Source organism: Mesoplodon bidens, assembly GCF_964165515.1.
Source record: "Mesoplodon bidens genome assembly, chromosome: 3".
Classification (NCBI taxonomy): Eukaryota; Metazoa; Chordata; class Mammalia; order Artiodactyla; family Ziphiidae; genus Mesoplodon; species Mesoplodon bidens.
Genome location: NC_138178.1, coordinates 7,300,226 through 7,322,885, shown reverse-complemented (window position 1 = coordinate 7,322,885; position 22,660 = coordinate 7,300,226). Strand labels below are relative to the sequence as shown.

The 22,660-nt window shown below is 40.3% G+C and overlaps 2 protein-coding genes across 3 annotated transcripts in view; one reads left to right on the top strand and one right to left on the bottom strand.

Annotated features, from left to right (window-relative positions):
- Positions 1–536: 536 nt before the first annotated feature.
- CDNF (cerebral dopamine neurotrophic factor) lies at positions 537–19,803 on the bottom strand. The gene is made up of 4 exons (XM_081226769.1): positions 19,596–19,803; positions 8,775–8,902; positions 7,564–7,705; positions 537–3,086 (listed from the first exon to the last, which is right to left on the bottom strand). Exons 1-4 carry the CDS (start codon positions 19,708–19,710, stop codon positions 2,908–2,910), a joined length of 564 nt encoding a protein of 187 aa, XP_081082895.1. The 5' UTR covers positions 19,711–19,803; the 3' UTR covers positions 537–2,907.
- Positions 19,804–20,080: 277 nt separating this feature from the next.
- Positions 20,081–22,660, top strand: part of LOC308613900 (heat shock 70 kDa protein 14) — a 34,077-nt gene continuing 31,497 nt past the window's right edge. Inside the window, exons 1-3 of one of the 2 annotated variants that reach the window (XM_081228006.1) lie at positions 20,081–20,248; positions 21,181–21,261; positions 21,337–21,419. In XM_081228006.1, the coding sequence (XP_081084132.1) occupies positions 20,192–20,248; positions 21,181–21,261; positions 21,337–21,419 (221 nt within the window). In that variant the 5' untranslated portion in view covers positions 20,081–20,191. Of the gene's footprint in view, positions 20,249–20,555; positions 20,644–21,180; positions 21,262–21,336; positions 21,420–22,660 lie in introns of those variants that run through there. The other variant, XM_081228007.1, reaches the window with a different exon arrangement.

The following is a 22,660-nucleotide window of genomic DNA, read 5'->3' as shown; positions in this document are numbered from 1 at the left end:
TACCTAGATTTATATCCTGAAAAAATGACACAGAAATATGACCTGATTTTGAGAGCAGACATCACACATATTATTTTCAAATGACAAGTTTCTCAATAGGTTCAAAATGCACTAAAGAAAAACAAACATAAAGGTTGTAAATAGCCTAAATTTGGACTTTTAAAAATATAATTCATAATAAAGTAGGGTGCTTTACACAAAATGACCAAGCTGCCAAAATCCAGAAACAATAACCCTTTTGGCTATTTATTACACCAAAGCTTTTTGATTCTCATTTTTAAGTTACTAACCACTAATTCTCTGACAAGTTCAGTTGTATCCCAACTGCCCAGCTGGAAATGCTTTTACCTATGCGGCATTTGAAAGTGAAAATTATACTTTCATTGTATACTTTCAGTCTGGAAATTTTCTCCTCCACTCCCCGAAAGAACTCCTAGTAAGTAAATGCAATTTTTTTATTTTATTGAAGTATCATTGATTTACAATGTTGCGTTAATTACTCTTGTACAGCAAAGTGATTCAATTATACATATATATATATATACATTCTTTTTTTAAAATATTCTTTTCCCTTATGGTTTATCACAGGATATTGAATATAGTTCTCTGTGCTATACAGTAGGACCTTGTTGTTGATCCATCCTCTATATACTCATTGGCATCTGCTAATCCCAAACTCCCAATCCATCCCTTCCACACACCCCTTCCCCTTGGCGACCACAAGTCTGTTCTCTATGTCTGTGAGTCTGTTTCTGTTTCATAGATATGTTCATTTGTGCCATATTTTAGATTCCACATATAAGTGATATCATCTGATATTTGTCTTTCTCTTTTTGACTTATTTTGCTTAGTATGATAATTTCTAGGTCCATCCATGTTGCTGCAAATAGCATTATTTCATTCTTTTTATGGCTGATAATGATAACCACTAGTTTGTTCTTTGTATCTGTGAGTCTGTTTCTTTTTTGTTATATTCACTAGTTTGTTTTATTTCTTAGATTCCACAAATAAGTGACAGCATGCAGTATTTGTCTTTCTCTGTCTGACTTATTTCACTGAGCATAACACCCTCCAGGTCCATCCATGTGGTTGCTAATGGCAAAAATGTCCTTTTTTATGGCTGAATAGTATTCCAGTGTGTGTGTGTGTGTATATGTATGTGTGTATATATATATATATATATATATATATATATAGCACATCTTCTTTATTCATTCATCTGTCAATGGACATTTAGGTTGTTTCTACATCTTGGCTATTGTAAATAGTGCTGCTATGAACATAGGGATGCATGTATCTTTTCAAATTATAGTTTTGTCTGGGTATATGCCCAGGAGGGAGATATACCCAGGAGTGGGATTGCCGGATCATATGGCAACTCTCAGCAAATGCAGTTCTTAAAGAAACAAGATGCTTTGAATCAATTGATTTTACTTAATTTTCAAATAATTTTTCTACAGCAGTATTTTAGGTATAATTTACATACAGTAAAATGCCCATATCTTAATTGTACTGCTGGATGAACTGGACAGTCATATTCACCCATGTAACCATCACCCCAGTCAAGATTCAGGACATTCCCATCACCTCAGAACGTTCCCTCCAGCTGCCCTGCAGTCATTCCCCACCTCCACCTGCCACAGAGAGGCAGTCATGTCTACAGTGGGGTTCTTATTTTTGTGTGGCCTGAAAATGGAACCAACAATGATTTTCCAATTTAAAGCTGATAAAATAGCATTAAGAACCATAAAGCTCCATGTTGTCCACAGGTGCTCTTAATATTCTTTAATCCTCTATCAAAAGCTTGTCTAATGTGTGATAGGAAGAAGGGCAAATGACTTTGAGCTTGGTTCAGTTAACAGTGTGAGTGTGGATACAATTCGCTAAAACGTTGGCTGTACTCGTGTGGATTCTTGATCTATTCTAAGTAGGTTTAAATAGGTTTTAAAAAGGTTTTCTTCACCTGGGAAACACTAATTTCAAGTAATGCTTCCTGCCCTCCTATTTCTGATACCAAAGAGAGCTAGAAGGTAGAGTGATTTACAGTTAAAAACACAAAGTTTACTTTTTAAAAGACTTTTGATTATGCCAGGTTATCATTTGGGTTGAAGTTGGGAGTTAGATAAACTAAACATCATTTCTTTTGTCATAATCCAACATTTTTTTTTATTGGAGTACAGTTGATTTACAATGTTGTGTTACTTTCAGGTGTACAGCAAAGTGAATCTGTTATACATATACATGCATCCACTCTTTTTTTAGATTCTTTTCCCATATAGGTCATTACAGAGTATTGAGTAGAGTTCTCTGTGCTAGACAGTAGGTCCTTATTAGTTATCTATTTTATGCTTACTAGTGTGTTTATGTCAATCCCAATCTCCCAATTTATCCCCACCCCCACTTACCCCCTGGTAACCATAAGTTTGTTTTGTATGTCTGTGACTCTATTTCTGTTTTGTGGTTAAGTTCATTTGTACCCTTTTTTTAGATTCCACATATAAGTGATATCATATGATATTTGTCTTCCTCTAATCCAACATATTTAATTAAAAATTAGTGCGCAAATAGGAGCCCCTGAGCACTCTCTTCCTGCTTAGAATCAATTTACTACACCGATTTTTCAATGGTTCACTTTTCCCTGTTTTAGGAGATAGGCAATGGTAACTCACATACAAGAAAATCATGAGAAAGGCACTTGTAGGTTTTGGTACACTGCAGATTTAAGAAACCACTAATACTAGCAGTTCTACTTATAAACCCAGGTAACCAATTCTGAGGTGTAATATCAAAACAAGAAGTCTGAGACCACACACACTGCAATTCCTGGTTCCTCTCAACAAACGCATCCGTATCCTAGAGAGGCATTTTGTCTCTAATCACGGTCAGTGGTGCACCAGCTTCCGGGGGTCAGAGTTCTGTTTTCGGGTACGTCGCTGTGTACTTGGGTGCCAGTTCTTTGATGAGATTCACATAGTCGGTTTTTTCCGCACAGGCCCTGCACTCTTCTCCCCAGCTGTACAGTATCTGTTTCAGCTCTGCTACTCTCATCTTGGACAGGTCCACTGATGCCAAATCCAATTTTTTTTCTTCATGACAAAAAGGAAAAGCACAATTTTTAAAAAACAAAACCAACTATGAAACACTTAGAAAAGCAAATAGTGTTACTTATCTTGGTGCTGACTACCCTGTGATTCAAAGTGGGGAACAGTTCCAGTGTCTATGGAAAACAGGACATACCTAAGAAAAATGTATCATATGCAAAGCTATTGGGATAACTCATGATCTGTTGGACTTTCTTTCCATGGAATTATACTCGCTCCAAAACAGGGCCTGTGTAGCTTTGCAGTCTTTGCTACCACTCCATGGCTTCTCAAGATCAACGTTCATAAAACAAATAGCACTGCATCCTAATTGCTGCTCCTAAGGTAAGAAGAACGGAATCAATAAAAGGCGGTACCTTGGGATGGCCCTGTGTGTGCGGCCAACTGAAAGCCATAGATTGTAATTAGCTAGAAAGTTACTATTCACTTTTTTTTTACATCTTTATTGGAGTGTAATTGCTTTACAGTGGTGTGTTAGTTTCTGCTTTATAACAAAGTGAATCAGTTATACATATACACATGTTCCCATATCTCTTCCCTCTTGCATCTCCCTCCCTCCCACCCTCCCTATCCCACCCCTCTAGGTGGTCACAAAGCATCGAGCTGATCTCCCTGTGCTATGCGGCTGCTTCCCACTAGCTATCTATTTTACGTTTGGTACTGTATATATGTCCATGCCACTCTCTCACTTCGTCCCATCTTACCCTTCCCCCTCCCCATATCCTCAAGTCCATTCTCTAGTAGGTCTGTGTCTTTATTCCTGTCTTACCCCTAGGTTCTTCATGACATTTTTTTTCTTAGATTCCATATATATGTGTTAGCATACGGCATTTGTCTTTCTCTAGAAAGTTATGATTCACTTTTATAGGAGATATGTCTGTGGTAAAACAGATGAGCACACATATTACAAAGCACTAAATACAAATTAGTTTTTAAATACAAATTTAAAGAAACCCAAACACATGAAGAAAATCAGGAGCATTATCACTGATCCTTAATTGTTTTGGATCTCTGCTTAAACTCACCTGACCCCTCCACCCCTACTGGGATTCCCAAGTCATCACAGGGTTTATTTACAGACCTTTGGGGTACAGCCGCCTCTCTAATGCTGGTGCCTCGGTACCAGCCAATCTGGCTCCTAACGTTCTTGCCAATAATACCTGTCACCAACATCTAACTCCTCTAGCGAGACTATTGTTTCCCTGTTTACAGATTATCTGCAAAGGGTGTCAAGAACTCAGCTACTTCTCTATTGCCAAGTCCAAAAATAGAAAAATAATTAAGCTTATCTATAATATACTTGTGATTCTGATTTCCCCGTGAGAAAGGGGCAATTTTTCTCTTTCGAAGGAAAGTCTCCTCCCCCCTTCCTCACCACCAGGGGTGTGCTTGATCATCGATACAGCGTTTAAGTTGACTTATGTTACAGTTAGTGGCAGCCTAGGACTTTTTCAGCTTGACCTCTTGAAGCATTCCTTTTTTTCCCTACATAGTAGAACATGGCATTTAAAAGCCTTTTAATAACCTAACATAGTTGTCAAGTGATTTATCAGATCTTCCAGTCAGTGTACCCTAAGTTAAAAGTTGGATTTTAGACTTAGGAATAAATTTAATCAGGAGGTAAAAGATCTATACACAGAACACTACAAGACTTTGATGAAAGAAATTGAAGAAGACACAAACAAATGGAAAGAGATCCTGTGTTTATGGTTTGGAAGAATTCGTATTGTTAAAATGTCCATACCATCCAAAGCAATCTACAGAACCAATGCAATCCCTACCAGAATGCCAGTGGCACTTCTTACAGAGATAGAAAAAAAAATCCTAAAATTTGTATGGAATGACAAAGGACCCTGAATTGCCAAAGCAATCCTGAGAAAGAACAGCAAAATGGTGATTATAGTTATGAATACTGTATTACATATTTGAAAGTTGCTAAGGAGTAGATCTTAAATATTCTCATCACAAAAAAAGAAATGGTAATTATGTGATATGATGGAGCTGTTAGCTAACATGGTGATCATAATGCAATATAGAGGTATGTCAAATCAATGCACTGTACACCTTAAACTTACACACTGTTATATGTCAATTACATCTCAGTAAAGCTGGTAATAAATAAATAAAAGTTGGATTTTAAAGGCTTTTTTATTTGGAGGGTCAGCTACACTCTGCTCCAGAGAATTCTTACATTTTTTAATAGTGATTCCCATTCTTTTAAAAAACAGAGCAAAGGGCTTCCCTGGTGGCGCAGTGGTTAAGAATACACCTGCCAATGCAGGGGACACAGGTTTGAGCCCTGGTCCAGGAAAATCCCACATGCTGCAGAGCAACTAAGCCCACGCACCACAACTACTTAGCCTGTGCTCTGGAACCCGTGAGCCACAACTACTGAGCCTGTGTGCCACAACTACTGAAGCCCACGCACCTAAAGCCTGTGCTCCACAACAAGAGAAGCCACCGCAATGAGAAGCCTGCGCAGTGCGACGAAGAGGAACCCCTGCTCGCCGCAACTAGAGAAAGCCCACGTGCAGCAATGAAGACCCAACGCAGCCAAAAATAAATAAATAAAATAAATTTATAAAAATAAATAAAAAAATAAAAATAAAAACCAGAGCAAGCGAAAACATTCTTTCAGGTCAAAAACCAAATAACACCTTCCTAATTGAAAACATAATCCAAGTCGACACTTATCTTGTCTATTAATTTCCCGCCTGACGTGACAAAATACCTTTAGGAGTAGAAACTTTTATAGTCCAAATTATTAATACTATACAGCTCAAAGGCCCCTGTTCAGTCTCAACTTTCCTGCCAAATATAAGCTGGGAAGAACTTAGAATTAGTGGTCTATTCAAGATAAATGGTTGAAGGAAAAAAATATTTCCTTGCAAGTGTTGGTAGTTTCTTCAGGTTATTCTAGAGAATTTGGCATTTGGCATTAACTTTAAAAGGGGGAAATCCTCTATGACTCCCTAAAACTACAGGGAAAAGGTCAATACCGACAGTAAATCTATCCATGGCTCCCCAAGGGCCTCTAGTGGCCAGCATTGCCAAAACATTAATAAGTACTCTCTTCTTCTCAATAATATCTGATTAATTTTTCTATTATTCAAGGAGTCCAGTAAGATCCCTTGCTCATAGTAAAAGCTATTCAAAAGAAATTTGTTGAATGGAAGAATCAGCACAGTTTTGTCCCTTTGGGGGCTATCGTTTATATGGCCTCAGTGCTTCCTGCCTCTACTTCATTACTTGGAAGCCAATAAAAAGAAACATCTGCCTCATCACCACCCTGGAAGTTAGGGCCTGCCCTTGGCCATTTGAGAAACAGTTTGTCTTTGGTATCTTCTGACCTTAAACCTATTTAAAGACATCTGTGTAGCTATGGTGCATAGGCTTATTACACAGCTATGCTGGAAAATAAGACTAAAGTAATTCAGAGTTAGGTGCTAATTACTTAGGTAGTTTACAAGACTATGCCAGGTACGTAACATAAAACAATGACATAAGCAAAAGAAATGGATTTCTACTGGTGGAATTACAGGTGTTAGGATAGGCTAAGTGGGGAATCCCCCAGCCTTTTATTTAATTTATTTGATTTATCTATCTATCTATCTATCTATTTATTTATTTATTTAATTTGTTTGTTTGGTTGCACCGGGTCTTAGTTGCAGCACTCAGGATCTTCCTTGCAGCATGCAAGATCTTTAGTTGTGGCATGCAGGATCTAGTTCCCTGACCAGGGATTGAACCCTGGCCCCCTGCATTGGGAGCACAGAGTCTTAACCACTGGGCCACCAGGGAAGTCCCCCTCCAGCCTTTTATGATACCTAATCAATCTACCCAAAAGACTGGCCCAGATACAAATCCTCTGTATAAGAATAGATCTATGTAAGTAAAATTTATAAGGCCAAGGATAATGTTTTAAATAGGACATCTTCCTTTTCTGGCTGTTTATTTTAGGCACCTTTGATAAGGCTATTTCATCAGGTAAAACCTGCTTTGATGTGAATAACCTATTTCCTAAAAGTTAAAGCTGGCAGGATGATAGCTCTAGGAAGAACGTTAGAGTCCCATTTAAAACTTCAGAGTCCTTACATCACCTTTGAATAGATGCAGCTTTTGTCTTAATAGGTTACCAAGAGCTAATTCATCACGAGTAGCTGCTCCCTTGAAATTTTGACCTCTTCCTTGACATATGTAGTTGACAACGCCTTGGTGATTTAAGAGGTTAAACTTTGCCATTTGGGTGGGCAGTTTTACCTAATGCTGACTGTGCCAGAATTCATTTCTCCCCCCACAGGAAGTTCAGATGGCACTAGGCACCACGCAGCAGTCCAGCACCCTATTAGCAAGTGTAGAACTTCTTTCTTTCTAACACTGACTTTTTAGAAACTGGCCCTATGTTTACAGAACTGGCAATATGCTGGACATTTGGGGAAAGAAACATTTGACTCCGTTATACCATATTTCAGCTCACAGATCTGACTGTCCATCTTCTTCAGCTTCTCGCAAATCTTCACTGCAGGCATGTGCACACTCATTGGACGAGTGACCTCACTTAGGATCTTTGTGGCCGCATCTTTTGTTGCTCCTAGATAGTAGCACTGAAGGGGAATGAAGAGACTTTAGGGGCCCAGACACTGAAAAAAAGCAAGTAGTATAGTTTCAAGAAGTGAGACAGAGGTTAACCTAGTTTTTGTGGCCCAGCTTTTAAATTTAACCCCTGCTAAGACACCAGAAAACAAATGACTCCGTTCCCATGATCAGCCTAATTGGAAGTGCCCTGCAATTCACATGATGCTTAAAGACTACTGATAAGAGCTAACACTTGCTAAATGTTTTATCTGTGCCAACACACAGCTCTCAGGGCTTTAAAGGTATTGATGTATTTAATTCTCATAACAATCCTGTGACGTAAGTACTAGTATTTTACACCCAAGCCAGCTGGAGGTCACCCAACTAGCAAGAAGAAAAGACCAAATTAATTTAAAAATCTAGCCTTTTGGCTCTGGAGTCCATGCCCTGTTCCATCATGTTCTACTGCCTTTCAAGCTCCCTGACAAGCATTTGACATTTAAAAATATAAAGCTTAATGGTGCAGACAAATGCTGAGACTTTTACAGTGTGTCAGTGGTGAGCTGTCAACGAGGAAAATTTAACTGACAGATTCAACATAATGATTTTAGGCAAAATGAATTGGCCCAAGCTTGTCTTTAGTGCTGTAAAAACAGTATATTGAAACAGGTCATTTGTGTATACCCAGGAAACACCATTACAAGATAATAAAAGTACTTCATTAATTATGCATAAATAATGATGTAAAATATTTTGATAGGTTTCACGAATTGTCTGGATAAGAAGTGGGAAGTCTACCCACTCTTAACTCAGGACAGTAAATTCTCATTCGGAATTCAATTGTATAATTTCCTTTAAGAAATCGTGGAATTGGTTGCCTGTGGTTTTTTCAAAAAAGCCAAATGAAATGAGACATATTCTCGATGAAAATACATTGACTCCATTTCCCTGAAAGATCAATTTCTGCTTGTTTTCTGCAGTGAGCAGGCTTGAGGCAAGCATCAAAGAAGGAGAACATTAAATTCAAGATGAGAAATGAAACGATTAGCAGTTTTCTCCAAGCACAGGGAGAAAATGAAAGGTGAAGATTTACCATACCAGGCGGTTTTCTTTTCCTTTGACATCCAAGCAAAAGCTGATCAATTCTTTTTCTATGGTGTCCAGAGAAAAGTTGACTCCTCTGGCTATCAAGGAGTTGTAGAATCGGTTCAAGAATTCTTGACACACTAGAAGGAACAAATAAATTATGTATTTGTGTACAGTATCACCACTACTACACCTATGTATATGTTTCTCCCACCAAATAAAAAAGTAAGTATGATTCAACGCATTGTGACAAATTAAATTCATATCTTGAGTAAGAATGGTTTCAGGCCTGTAGCTTTTAGCTTAGTATTGGGCCTTGAATAACACGAGCTTATTGAATCAATCCATCAATCTGTGGAAGCAAGTTCCACTTAATATGAGAACTTTCCCACAAAATATCACTAACCCTAAAAGAAAATATTGCCTCCTCTGGGATATGATGCTTGGGACAGCTTTGTTTAAAGCATAGAGAAAAAAGAGAACATGTGTCTTGAATGAAGCCCCTTGGTAGTCTGCATCTGCCTGTATGTTCCAGTTTGAACCCCAGTCTGAACAATCATATTCAATCACACGGTCCAGAGTCAGTGAAGAGATGACACTCAGAAGAGGCACAGGCAATGAGAACAACCATAGTTACCATTTGTTTGCACTGTTCTGAGTACTTGATGTGGATGAACTTATTCAGGTCTCAGAACAAAACTCTGATGTAGATACATTACTATCCTCATTTTACACATGAAGAACCTGAGTCAGAGAGAGGCCAGTGAGCTTGCCCAGTAAGTGGTAGAGAGAGTTTGACCCCAGATGGTCTCCCTCTGGGCCCACATGCTTATCCACTAGGGTACTCTGAAATAGCAGAAGGCTGCTTTCCCATGTTGTTGTCCCAAAGGGGAAGTGTCCAAGCAATCAGAGAAGGACATGGAGGCCAGAGCATATGCTGGAAAACAGCAGCCCTCATATTAGAAAGAATTTTAAGGAAATAGCATAAGGAAGAGTGGCGAATTCTAGGGTAACCAGGAATAAATTTAATAGTATAGCAAGACTTTGAAGGAAAAAAATTACAAAACTTTATCAAAAGACCTAAAAGTAGACCTAAGAAATGGGAAGATAAGCCATGTTCATGGATGGGAAGATTCAATATTATGGATGATAATTATTTTTAAGTAGATCAATAAACTCAATGCTCTTCTAATGAAAATCTCAATAGGATTTTTTATAGATTTGATATACTGATCCAAAAATACATATGAAAAAACAAGAGCAAATGAAAGCCAAGAAATACTTGAAGAAGAAGGAGTTTGGGGAGTTGACCTTATCACATATCAAGACCTAATTCTAAAGCTATAGCATTTGAAACACTGTGGGGCTGGCACAGAAATAGACCAATGGAACAAACTAGTGAGTCTAGAAACAAATCCACAAATCTAGAGGAGCTTGGTATAGTACAGAAGTGATGCTAAAAATCAGTGGGGGAAAAATGGACTAGTCAATAAATGGTACTAGGACCACCTGCCATGGAAAAAGTTAAACTTAGACACCTATCCAAGACTACACACAGACGTGAATCCCAGGTGAATAAAGACATATGGGAAGAGCAACACTACAAAAGTTTTAGAAGAAACCTTAGGAAAACATCTTTATGGCATCAGGATAGAGAAGGATTTCTTAAAGAAGAGACCAAAACACAGATCATACATTTGATTACATCAAAATTAACCAGTTTTTTAATGCAAAAGAAATCATAAGCAAATGATAAGACAAGCCACAAACTGGAGGAAGATATTTACAATTTATATACCTGACAAAGGATTAATATCCAAAATACATGAAAAATCACCATGGTCATACCCTTAGGTCCAGTCATTACCAATGACTATAATCTCAGTGGAAACATCCCATTGTCTGATCATCATCTCCCATCTTTCCAGCTCACATCCTCTAACACCCCAAGGTAAACAATTCCCTGACCCCGCCAGGTCATACTATTCATTGATTCCGCCACCACTTCACCCTGCTTCCTCACCCAGCTTAGATTCCGTGGTTCAACATTATAATAACTCCTTTGCACACAAACTGAACTCCCTTGCATCTCTCTCCCTTGTTGGACTCACCCAGCAAAACCCTAACCCTGGTTAAAGCTTTGCACCTATACTCACTGAACGTGGCTGGAGGAAATAGCACAGCCGTACTCACTGGTCTCACTGTAAATTCATGGCCGCTCATCTCAGTGAGCCACCAGTGCTCCCAACAATCCTACTACATTGACCTCATTCTCACTCTCTCCCACTCCCAACAGGACGATTCCACAGCTGCTCTCTCAAACCTTGTGTCACACCTCCACCCCATCCTCAGCGATGGTGATGCTTCCTATTTCTCTGAGGGGAAAAAAAAGCAACAGGAAAGAACTCTCGCTTGCTCCGCCACCACATCTACAACACGTGTCCCGGCACAGTCTACCTTAAGTCTATGAATAAACGGTGACAACCCTTCCACCTGCTAAAGCAGATCCTATCCACTCCCTGCTCCTGCACCTCTGCCCTCTCTCGCCTGTCTTGTTCCCATTAACATGCTGTAAATTCTTATATCTTAAAAGCAACAAAACCCCTCTCAACATCACATCCCATTTCTCCACTCCTGTTTAAGAAAAACACTCTAAAATAATTGTTATACTTGTAGTTTCCAGGTCTCTTCTCTCTCCCTCTCTGTCCCTCCTCCCCCACACCAAGTTTAAAGCCAGTGAGTTATAAAAGGTTCAGTTTTGGGCCTCCCTGGTGGCGCAGTGGTTGAGAGTCCGCCTGCCGATGCAGGGGATACGGGTTCGTGCCCCGGTCTGGGAGGATCCCATATGCCGCGGAGCGGCTGGGCCCGTGAGCCATGGCCGCTGGGCCTGCGCATCCGGAGCCTGTGCTCCGCAACGGGAGAGGCCACAACAGTGAGAGGCCCGCATACCGCAAAAAGAAAAAAAAAAAAAAAAAAAAAAGGTTCAGTTTGAAGAATAGTGTCCCTTGTCTCCCCTTCCCCATTTCCCCCAAACTTAAAGCTTTCATTTTTAACTCTTTTAGCTGATTCCTTTGGAATTCACAAATTTTAAATAACATGTTTGTGTGGCTAATTCCTAATTTTATTTTTAGTCTTAGATATTTATTATAGTTTTTTTCCTGTGGAAGAGAAAGATTTAACTCGTTTGCCCAAACCCATCTCTTGTAAAAAGCATTTGGTTGGATGTTTTTATGTAGCCTTACAATCTTTGTCTTTTAACTTGAGTATTTACTACTTAACTTAGTACTTGAAAAATATAATAATGCCACCTGCAGGAAAAGAGCTACAACTTTTTTGAAAAGATAATAATAAAGTTTAAAATCAAGTTAGTGGAATTATTAAATTATCCGTGGGCTAGGAACATTATTTTCAGCAGTTCCATCCACACCTCCTAGAGCTGAAGTCAGTCCTACATTATCTGCTCCAGCTTGATTTTGGAGGGGAAAAAGGACACCAGATTAGTCTTGCTGGTACCGGTACTAGGGGGGAATTGCTACCTAGGAATAAAATACATGTTGTCATGAGTTAAGACTTAAGAATAACCAGAAGCTCTTGAATAATTTGTATATTACTTCATTGTTCTAATTTTATTTTTAATATTGCCTTAAATAAATTAGTTCCCAACTCCACACTCAGAAAGCAGTATAGGTAGGGATTCAGTGCTTCGGCTCTGAAGCCAGACTCTCTGGGTCCAACTCCTGGCATTACTACTTAATATTTACTAGCTGTGGCTTTGGGCCTTTCAACGTTGAATCACCCGACAGTCTAATTGCCATTCCCTTTAAGTTCATCAGTCTTCTTTCTCTGTGTTTAAGATTTTCTCTTTTCTCCTTTTGTGCTTTGCAATTTCCTTCTGATATGGTTAGATGTGGAATTATTTTTATTTATACTGTTTGGAATATACTGGACTTCCAAATCTGTGGATTGATGACTTTCATCCATTTGGAAAAATGAGCTCTCATCTCTTTTGCTCCACCTGTACACTCTCTCTTCTCCTTCCGGAAGTCCAGTTAACATACGTGGGAATGTGTCTCTTGATCTGCACTGTACCTTTATCTATTTCATAGTTTTATTCTCTTAATTGCTCAGTGATTCCTTCTTGACAATTTCTCCAATCTTCTAACTCACTAATTCTTTTCTCAGCTGTGTCTAGTCTGCGGTTAATCTCACTAATTTCTATTTGTACATGTTTATTTGGTTCTTTTCCAAATATGTTTGGACATTTTTAATAGCTTCCTGCCCTTTATTCGTATTTTCAATCCCTTCCTTTATTTCTTTAAATATAATTAAAATATTTTATATTCAGTGCCTGATAATTCTAAAACCTGAAGCCTGTCCAGGTATGCTTCTTCTGTCTCTTATCTCAACTGGCTGTCACTTACGGTGTTCTTCTTCCCATGGGTTTGTGATTTTTCTGAGTATGAGCTTTCTTTCTTAGAACTTTGTGGGAATTATTAGAATTTTATGGGGCTGGATTGAAGGTGGATTCCTATGTGAGATTAACATTTGCTGATGCCTACTTGAAATCCCTTTAAACTAAATTCTCAGTTTGAGATGTTTTGGATCACCCAGGTTGGCTGTGTCAATTTGGGCTTCAATGCATATATGTGGTAGCTTGTGAGTATGAGTGATCGGGAGACATTTTTGTTTTACCTTTTATTCAGTAAAAAGTTCAAGTATTACAATTTCTTTTAGTCTCTAAAGAATGGTGGTAGAATTGTGGTTATTTCCAGGTCACCTTTTGTAATCAAAGTCTAGCTCTCTGGGGTTCCAGACTAATTGGGGGAGGATCCAGTATTACACACCTAACTTGGGAAGGTTCTGGGCTATGTCATTATTCTTTTTATTTTAGTCATTCTCTTTATTTTACAGCCATGAAAATCTAAGTTTAAATTGCCTGGGTGGCAAATACCCTCAAGAAAAATCCCAGCTTCAGGGGTCCCTTTACCTCTTTTGGTTTCCAGTTTCACATTGTTTTTGGCCTCTGAGTATGCCTTACTAACTTACACTTAACATTTTCACATTTTTATTTTATCCAGTGTTTTCAGTTGTTTTCAGCTGGATGACCAGAAATGTCAATTTTTAGAACATGAAGTCATATTCATTCCTTATGCTATTTAATAGGAACAGAACACGAAATATAATACAGCCAGGTCGTGGTTTTAACAAATATTTATTGAGCAATCAGTAAGTGCCAGACAGTATTCTATAGGTTGTTGGAAAAACAAAGCTCTTACTCTCAGGGATTACATTCTGGTGAATAAATAAAAGTATCTTGTGGCTGTGAAGAAACATAAATTTGGTAAGGATAGAGTAATAGTATAAGGTAATAGTATTATTCTAAATGGGGTGGTCAGGGAAGGTCTCTCAGATAAAGTCGTGTTTGAGCATAAACCTTAAGGAAGTGGGAGAACAGCTTAAGTGGAGTGCTTGGGAAGAACCCTCCAGGCAGAGGGAAGAACAGCGTAGGCATGTCCTTGGCAGGTCCAAGAACCATAAGGGAGCCAGCATGGGGGAAACAGAGTGACCAAGAGGGAGGATGGTAGAAAATGCGGTCAAATGAGCAGCAGCATGCCAGGTCATCTAGGGCTTGGACGTCATGGTAAGGGCTCTGGGTCCTACTCTGAGAAGGCACGCCATGAAAGGTTTTGAGTAGAAGGGTGGAGGGTTCTGACATTACTTTTAAATTATGCCTCTGGAGGTTCTTTGGAGAATAGACTGCAGGGGAGCCAGAATGAAAGCAGGCATAACCATTTGGAGGTTCTTAAAATAGCTGCATATCTTGGACCAGGGTGGGAGCATTGGAGGTGATGAGGATGGTTGGATTCTGGATGTATTTTGAAGGCAAGGCCAAAAGAATTTACTAATGGATTGGATGTGGCATGGGGGCGGGGGCGGGGGCGGTGGGCGGAGACAGAAGTCAAGAATGACTCCAAGGATTTGGGCCTGAGAAACTGCAAGAGTGGAGTTGCCATTTGCTGAACTGGTAAGACTGCAGGAGAAGCAAGTTTGTGGAATTCAGTCTTGACATGTGAACTTTGAGATACTTCTAGACAACTGTGACGATTAATTTTAAGTGTCCACTTGGACGGTGTTTTTGAATGAGATTAACATTTAAATCAGTGAACTCTGGGTAAACCAGATTGCCCTCCATAATGTGGATAAGCCTCATCCAATCACTTGAAGGCCTGAATAGAACACAAAGGATTGGCATCAATAGAACAAAAAAGCATGAGGGAATTCTCCAGCAGACTGCTTTCTACACCATTGGCTCTCCTGGGCCCCCAGCCTGTTGGCCCACACTGCAAATTTTAGACATCTCAGCCTCCATAATCAGGAGAGCCAATTCCTTATCATAAATCTATCTGTATGTATGTATGTATGTATGTATGTATGTATCCTTTTGGTCTGTTCCTCTGGAGACCCCTAATATAATGTCTGACACTGCAAACAGTAAAGAGCTGCTGGGGATATAAATCTGGAGTTCAGGGGTGAATTCTAGGACAAATACTAAATTTGTAAGTCATCAACATTAAAATGATCTTTGTGGGATGAGACCACACAAAAGGGAGAGATCCTGGGTCTCAGTCTTGTGAAACTCCATTGTTTAGAAATTGGAAAGATGGAAAGAACCAGAAAAAGACTGAAAGGAGCAGCCAGTAAGGGAGGATGAGAACAAAGAGTGAGTGTGTCCCAGAAGACAAGCAAAGAAAGTGTTAAAAAGGAGGGACTGACTGATCAGCTATGTGAAATGCTACTGATAGAATGAGGAAAACGAGACATTTGCCAACACGTATTTTGCTAAGTTTAATTAGCAAAAGACCAAGTATGCAAGGGAGACACCTACTGTAATGATCCATGCATAAACCATCGTTAAAGCCTCCTGGTGACCTGTAATTCTCCTCTTCCTGAAAAAGAAACCCTGTGTCCTGATGCCTCAAAGCTCTTTCTCTACTCCCACAATACACCTTCAGATGATTTCTACACCTTAACTGTTGCTCTGTCAATGTATTACCTAGATGGTGGGTGTTGGGAATTCTAACTTGTACTTTGAAAGATACACTTTTGACTCACTAAAAGCTATATAATATTTTATTGCAGCATATGTGTGTACATGTATTCAACAGAATTGAGTGCCTACCTTATGCCCCGCACCATGGTAGCCACTGGAGATGATGTGGTGAGAGAAACGGTCTTGACTGTCAAGGAATGCACACACACGGAGGAGACCAAAACGATTTCTCAACACTATGAGACATGTACTAGATACTGTGGGAGAACAAAAGAGAGGCACCTCCCTGGAGGAAATTGGGAGATCACTGAAAGATATTTAGTGAGGGAATAACATGATCACCCTGTCATGGGAAGGATGCTGTTGTGATAGTAAGGCAGTTGAAAATGGTGAAGGTCTGTAACGAGGCACTGGAGTCGGGGAAGGAGGAAGAAGCAGAGTCAGCCAGAAGGTAGAATCAATGGACCCAGTGTTTGACAGGTTTAGGGCATCAGGGAGAGACAGAAGTCTAGTCTAGTGGACCAATTATGTACTGATGCCGTAAGTATAACAGGTTTGGGGGACTGAGAAGGGAAGGAGACAATGACTTTGGTTTGTGACTCTGTTGAGTTTGAGGTATAAAGTATCTAAGTAGGGATGTTCAGTCATCAATGGGGTGCAAGGTCTGAGACTCTAAAAAGGGGGGTGGATATAAACATCTGGGATTAATCAGACTATAGATATTCTAATATTGAAGCCATGGCTAAAGAATTAGAAGCCTACAAAGATACTATGAACAAGTGGGCACAGAGACGGGAAGCAAAGGCAGGGAAAAAGCAGTATCATAGCTATCAAGAGAAGAAATTTTCTGAAAAAGAAAGAAATCAGTGGTGTCCCATGCCACAGAGGTCACAGTAAGAATGGAAATTTATTCCTTGGGCTTACATGAAGAGACTAATCTCACTATAATCTCTTCAAATATTTTCTCAGCTCCTTTCTCTCTCTCTTCTCCTTCTGGGACTCCTATAATGTGAATGTTGTTTAATGTTGTCCCAGAGGTCTCTAGGCTGTCTTCATTTCTTTTCATTCTTTTTTCTTTATTCTCTTCTGCAGCAGCGAATTCCACCATTGTGTCTTCCAGGTCACTTATCCGTTCTTCTGCCTCAGTTATTCTGCTATTGATTCCTTCTAGTGTAGTTTTCATTTCAGTTATTGTATTGTTCATCTCTGTTTGTTGGTTCTTTAATTCTTCTAGGTCTTTGTTAAACATTTCTTGCATCTTCTCGATCTTTGCCTCCATTCGTTTTCTGAGGTCCTGGATCATCTTCACTGTCATTATTCTGAATTCTTTTTCTGGAAGGTTGCCTATCTCCACTTCATTTAGTTGTTTTTCTGGGGTTTTATCTTGTTCCTTCATCTGGTACAGAGCCCTCTGCCTTTTCATTTTGTCTATCTTTCTGTGAATGTGGTTTTCATTCCACAGGCTGTAGGATTGTAGTTCTTCTTGCTTCTGCTGTCTGCCCTCTGGTGGATGAGGCTATCTAAGAGGCTTGTGAGATTAATCTCACTATAAATCACCTAACAAATTAGTAATTTAATGATCCTGGCATGCATTTATTGCTATAACCAGATAACCATAGTCTTTTTATTTATGTCATAGGGTTTTGTTTATTAAAATTAGTCCCATAAGTGAATGTATAATTATTTCAAAGTAAAAAAAAAATTTAATAGCCCCATAATAGAATCCTTTTAAATAAATTCAGAAACGTTTGCTTTTTTTTTTTCAGTAAGCTTCACATGACCTAAAGCAGTCGGAAACTTGAATATTCACAGGGCCCAGGCAAGTAAAATGAATGGGTAAAGCAATCCAAGTCTAAGAAAAACAAAAACAAAAACCTAAAGAACACATATCCTTTCTAAAAAGAGCAGCCACCATCAGTTCCCACTATATGGACATATGGGCTAGTCTTGACTGGTCACCTGGTTTTCAAGATAAGCCAGAAATCTGAACTTTTTTTTTTTTTTTTTTTTTTGCGGTATGCGGGCCTCCCACTGTTGTGGCCTCTCCCATTGCGGAGCACAGGCTCCGGATGCGCAGGCTCAGCGGCCATGGCCCACGGGCCCAGCCGCTCCGCGGCATACGGGATCCTCCCGGACCGGGGCACGAACCCGAATCCCCCGCATCGGCAGGCGGACTCTCAACCACTGCGCCACCAGGGAGGCCCTGAACTTTTTAAAATGACATCTCCCAAGTTTAAAATATAGCCAATTAATTTAGATTTTTTTTCAAAATACTTTGTGAACTTAATAAATACATTAATAGGTCCCAGGTGGTTCATGGACTGTCAGTTTTTTACTGATAAGTCATTGGTGGCCCATGACACAGAGTAATCAAGATAAGAATGGAAATTTGCTCTACAGTATGTATAGAATTTTAATCTTATACATTGAGGGAAAATTAATTGGCTAATGATAAAGACTCATAAGCAGAAACAGAGCTAGATCTAGACTCTATTTCTTTTTGTTCTAAAACCAGTATTTCCTTCGTTGTGATTCTACAGTGTTAACAAAAGGAAATATACACCCAGGTTACTCAGACATGCAAGTTAATAATCACAATATGCTGTAATAAATTCAAGAAAGACGTTAGAAGCTTCACAATTAATCCAGATGCTCTGGCTCTTCTGAAATGTTTTTAAGTAGAAGCTCCAGCAATTAAATTACTGATGATTAAGCCAGTCAACTGTTTATGCCTCACAAATTCTGCTTTAAATGTATAGTACCCAGTTATAAGGGATCTTTAACTGAAAATTATAACTTGGCTGAACAAATATCTGTATCTAAAGTTTGACAATAACATCACATAGGTATTTTAAATTTCTGGAGAAAAGTTTAATTATTGCAGGGCTGATAGAAAACTGGACTCCAATTGTTAAGACTTTATTCAGTTATATTACAGTCTATACTCACCCATTCATTAAACGTATATTGTGAACCTACCATTTCCTGTTATGTAAGAATAGATTCAAAAGCTCAGGGAAGGGTGAAGCGGATATACATCTAAGCTAATTATTTCAATGAATGAAACACGGAGGTAAGTGCTACAGTAGTCCAGGAGGAAGGAGGTAGCACAGCTAATTATCTCCTTTGACCTCGTTACCAGCCTTCTGGTGTAGGTATTATCACTTTGACTTTGCTAGAACCGGGTACAGTGGCCTCAGAGCCAGAAGGCTGGGTGAAGTCCACAGCTGAGATTCTGTGAACAGAAAAGGAATCGTTTTTTTGTATTCCTCCTCTTTCTAAGGAGTTAAGGTACTCCTTTGTAAAGAAACTTTTCCCTGTAAAGTCCTAACAAATGTTAGTTATGTGCTCTGATTTAAGCCATTTCAACTCAATTACAGACAATTTGTCATGTTTTCTCCTTTGGGGAGTTATAAACTAATTTGAACTTGAAAGGCTTCTGTGCAAGGAAAGGCAAGTCTCGCCGGTTAGGGCAGCAGAATCATTTTGGAGCCAGGGTCGTCTGCATCTACGTGCGTTTGCACAAAATCGAATCCAAATCCAAACCCACCAGCTTTGAGGCAGTTTAATCGAGCAAGACTAAGAACGCGGCCTGAAGGTGTCACTGGGCCCGGCTCGAACTTTTGCCTAGGCTTGGGCGAAGGCGATCGGAAACCACGGCCAGGGACCGTATTTCCTGAGTGAAAAGCTATTTATAGACAAGCCCGAGAGAAGCCAAAGCCGACAACAGCTGCACTGCGACGCGGTGTCACCGCCATGCAAGCAGGTCTCACACCGCTCACCTTCACAGTCGGCGCCCAGCCGCCCCCCGGCCTCCTGGCCCTGCGCCCGCCCCGGGTTAGAGACCCAAAGCCCGGCGCAAAAGGCCACCACTGCGGCTGGGCTCCCGCACCACATGCTGAGCCAGCTCCAAACGCCTCGCCACCTGCGAAATGAACCGCCGCGCTGCTATCGCCCGGGGCAGACACAGGAGCGCAGAGCCGGGGTTGGAAAAATATCTGCCTGGAGTTGCTGGGACACATGATGCAACTCAACCGTGAGTTTCCATTGGCTCTCAAGAAAAGGGCATGGAAGCGGGCGAAGCGAAGCAGCCGCTTCCTTTCCCTCCCCGACATGCGCGTGCGCACTCTCGCTCACGCCGTGCCTCCCCAGCGGGGCGGGGAGAGACGCAGTAAAGCTATTCGCTGACTGCTCGAGGGGAAAGGCGGGACCTTCACGCTGATTGGCGAGGACGCGGAAGGCCGCGGCGGAGGGACCGGACGCAATGGGCGGGCGGGAACGTGAAGTCTCCGCGGTGCCTGATGGGGCTGTTCCGCGGCCTGGCGCTCTTGTGGCGGGGGGTACCGCTCGTTACTCCTGCCGCCGTCTGTGTCGCCTCATGGCGGCCATCGGGGTTCACCTAGGCTGCACATCAGCCTGTGTGGCCGTCTATAAGGTGAGGGACTCGGGGACTTGGGATGCGCGAACCCAGTTGTCTGGGTGCGAGGCCAAGTCCTTTGGTCTCCTGCGGGGCTGTGAACGGCGTGTCGCCGGCCTGGGGACGTCGCGCGGAGAGGTGATTCTGTGGGGAAGTTTCGGGGCTGAGAGCTGGGCGGACCCGGCCTCGTCCCCCGCGGCTCCTCAAGGAAGGCCGCTGCGGACCCGGGACCTCGCGGGCGCAAGAGGCCCCGAGCGGGGGCGGACCCGGGACATCGCGGGCGCAGGAGGCCCCGAGGGGGACCTGAACGTGTGGTACCCAGAGGTTTCTGGACGTTGGCCAAGAAAGGGCGGGCTGGCCGCGTTCTGGAACTGGAGGTGTTGATCCCGCGAAGCGTGTGAAGCCAGATGATGGTGTGTGCTCTATTCAGTTGTCCTTTCTGGAAATGAGAGAGCCTGACTAGGAGTTAGGGGCTTCCTGTCATCAGTGGGCAGGTGGAAGGAACAATAATGAGGGACAGCCATGATCCTAGTCTCACGTTTAAATGTCAAATGATTTGTAAGGAAAAGCCAAAGGGTTTAATGCTATTTCATCATATGTAGAGAAAGGGAAGAAAGAGGCATTTATAGGGAAAGGAAGAGAAGTAGAAAGTTTAACGCAATAAGGCTTGTTATTGTACATAGATAGGTTGTTATTATGTCTGTTCTGTTATCCACTATACAGAGCAGACTGAAAAAAATGAGGTAGTTCTTCGTGGAATTCTGGTCTTAATTAAAATCTAGGAAATTGATAAGGACAATTAAATCTACGTGTTTAAAATAAAGATAAAGCAGTTTTTCTCTCCACATATATATGTCAGAGTAACACTGGCCCACCCATGTCTGAATATATCTAAAGAGACTGTATATTTCATCACAAAGGAACTAATACAGTTGCATATTTTTCTCCAGGATGGCCGGGCTGATGTGGTCGCCAACGATGCAGGTGATAGAGTTACTCCAGCTGTTGTTGCTTACTCAGAAAATGAAGAGGTACTGTTCCCCTCATTTTTGAACTTTGAAATAAGGAAAAAATTATGTGCGTTGTAATCTATTGCTCTTTTTCAGGTTGTTGGGTTGGCAGCAAAACAAAGTAGAATGAGGAATATTTCAAATACAGTCATGAAAGTAAAGCAGATCCTTGGCAGAAGGTATGGAATAAAATACTACTTTTACCCATGGTAATAAAAACGTGTTTATACATTCTAAGTGTCATGTGAAATGAAACTAGAAACGCCAGTGTGTTTTTTCATTGTTTTCTATGACTGGGTCATTTCACAGAATACTCTAGGAGGCTGTTATCTTCTGATATTATCTTCTGCTGAGTCTTCTCAAGGATGGGATTCACTCAGACATTTGTTTCTTGCTTTCAGGTCTGTTAGTATTGATAGATGCCAACATACATTTAGTTTTGATAATTTGTGTCATCCAGAGGTGGGAATTTGGACTTATCACATTCGTACAGTACTTTTTTAACTGAGGGAACTTGAAAGATTGTGTGCGAATTTGAAGATTTCTTTGCACTGTCGTTGAATTTCGTGGAATCTATTATAATTGGTGAAATATTTATGTAGAAGCTATTGATTTTCTTCCTCAGATCTTTTTGTGACACTTTCTGGGAACTAACTTTAACAGTTGGCTTTCAAATTTAAGCATTAGGGAAACAGCTTAATTAATGTCTTAAGAATCAGGTTAATCAGCTGTTATAACTTTAATTAAAAGATTAAAGAGGCTTGCTTCCTCAGACTTCTGACTCCTCAAATTATAGATTACCATGATAATTAGGGGTTTTCATTTTCACTGGAGTTGTAACACTCGATATAGTGTTTTTAAATTTTCAGAGTGCTTTCCCACCTATTATTGAATTCTCTCAAATCCCTGTAAGATTGTCAGGCAGGTTTTGTCCCTTCCCATTTCTAGATGAGAAAATCAAGGCACACAGAAGTTAGATATCCCTAAATTAGTTAGGGGGTAAACTAGAAAGGACTGCAGTCCAGGATGCCTAACCGTTAGCCCCAGGTTCTTTCCTTTCTACTTTGTCATTTAAGAATTTAGGTAGAAATTTCCTCGTGTTGACTTTAGGATTTGGGGATCATGGATTAAATTTAAAATTTATTTCTTTTATATATACAGGTATTTTTTTACTATCCCTTACCTGTGTTTAGTTAAACTGAACTTGATGCTCATTTTGTTCCCTTAGGATCTTTATGCATTACGTCAAAACTTGTAGTATTTCAGAGAGAATTCAGATATTCTCTGATGATACATATATTCCCATATCCATTTATCTGTTGACAAAATTTAGTACTGAGCATATTGGAAATAATTTGAGTTGGTATCAAAAATTTTTAAATTATAGACTAAAAAAAAGCAGGGAGTTGTAGAAGCTAGA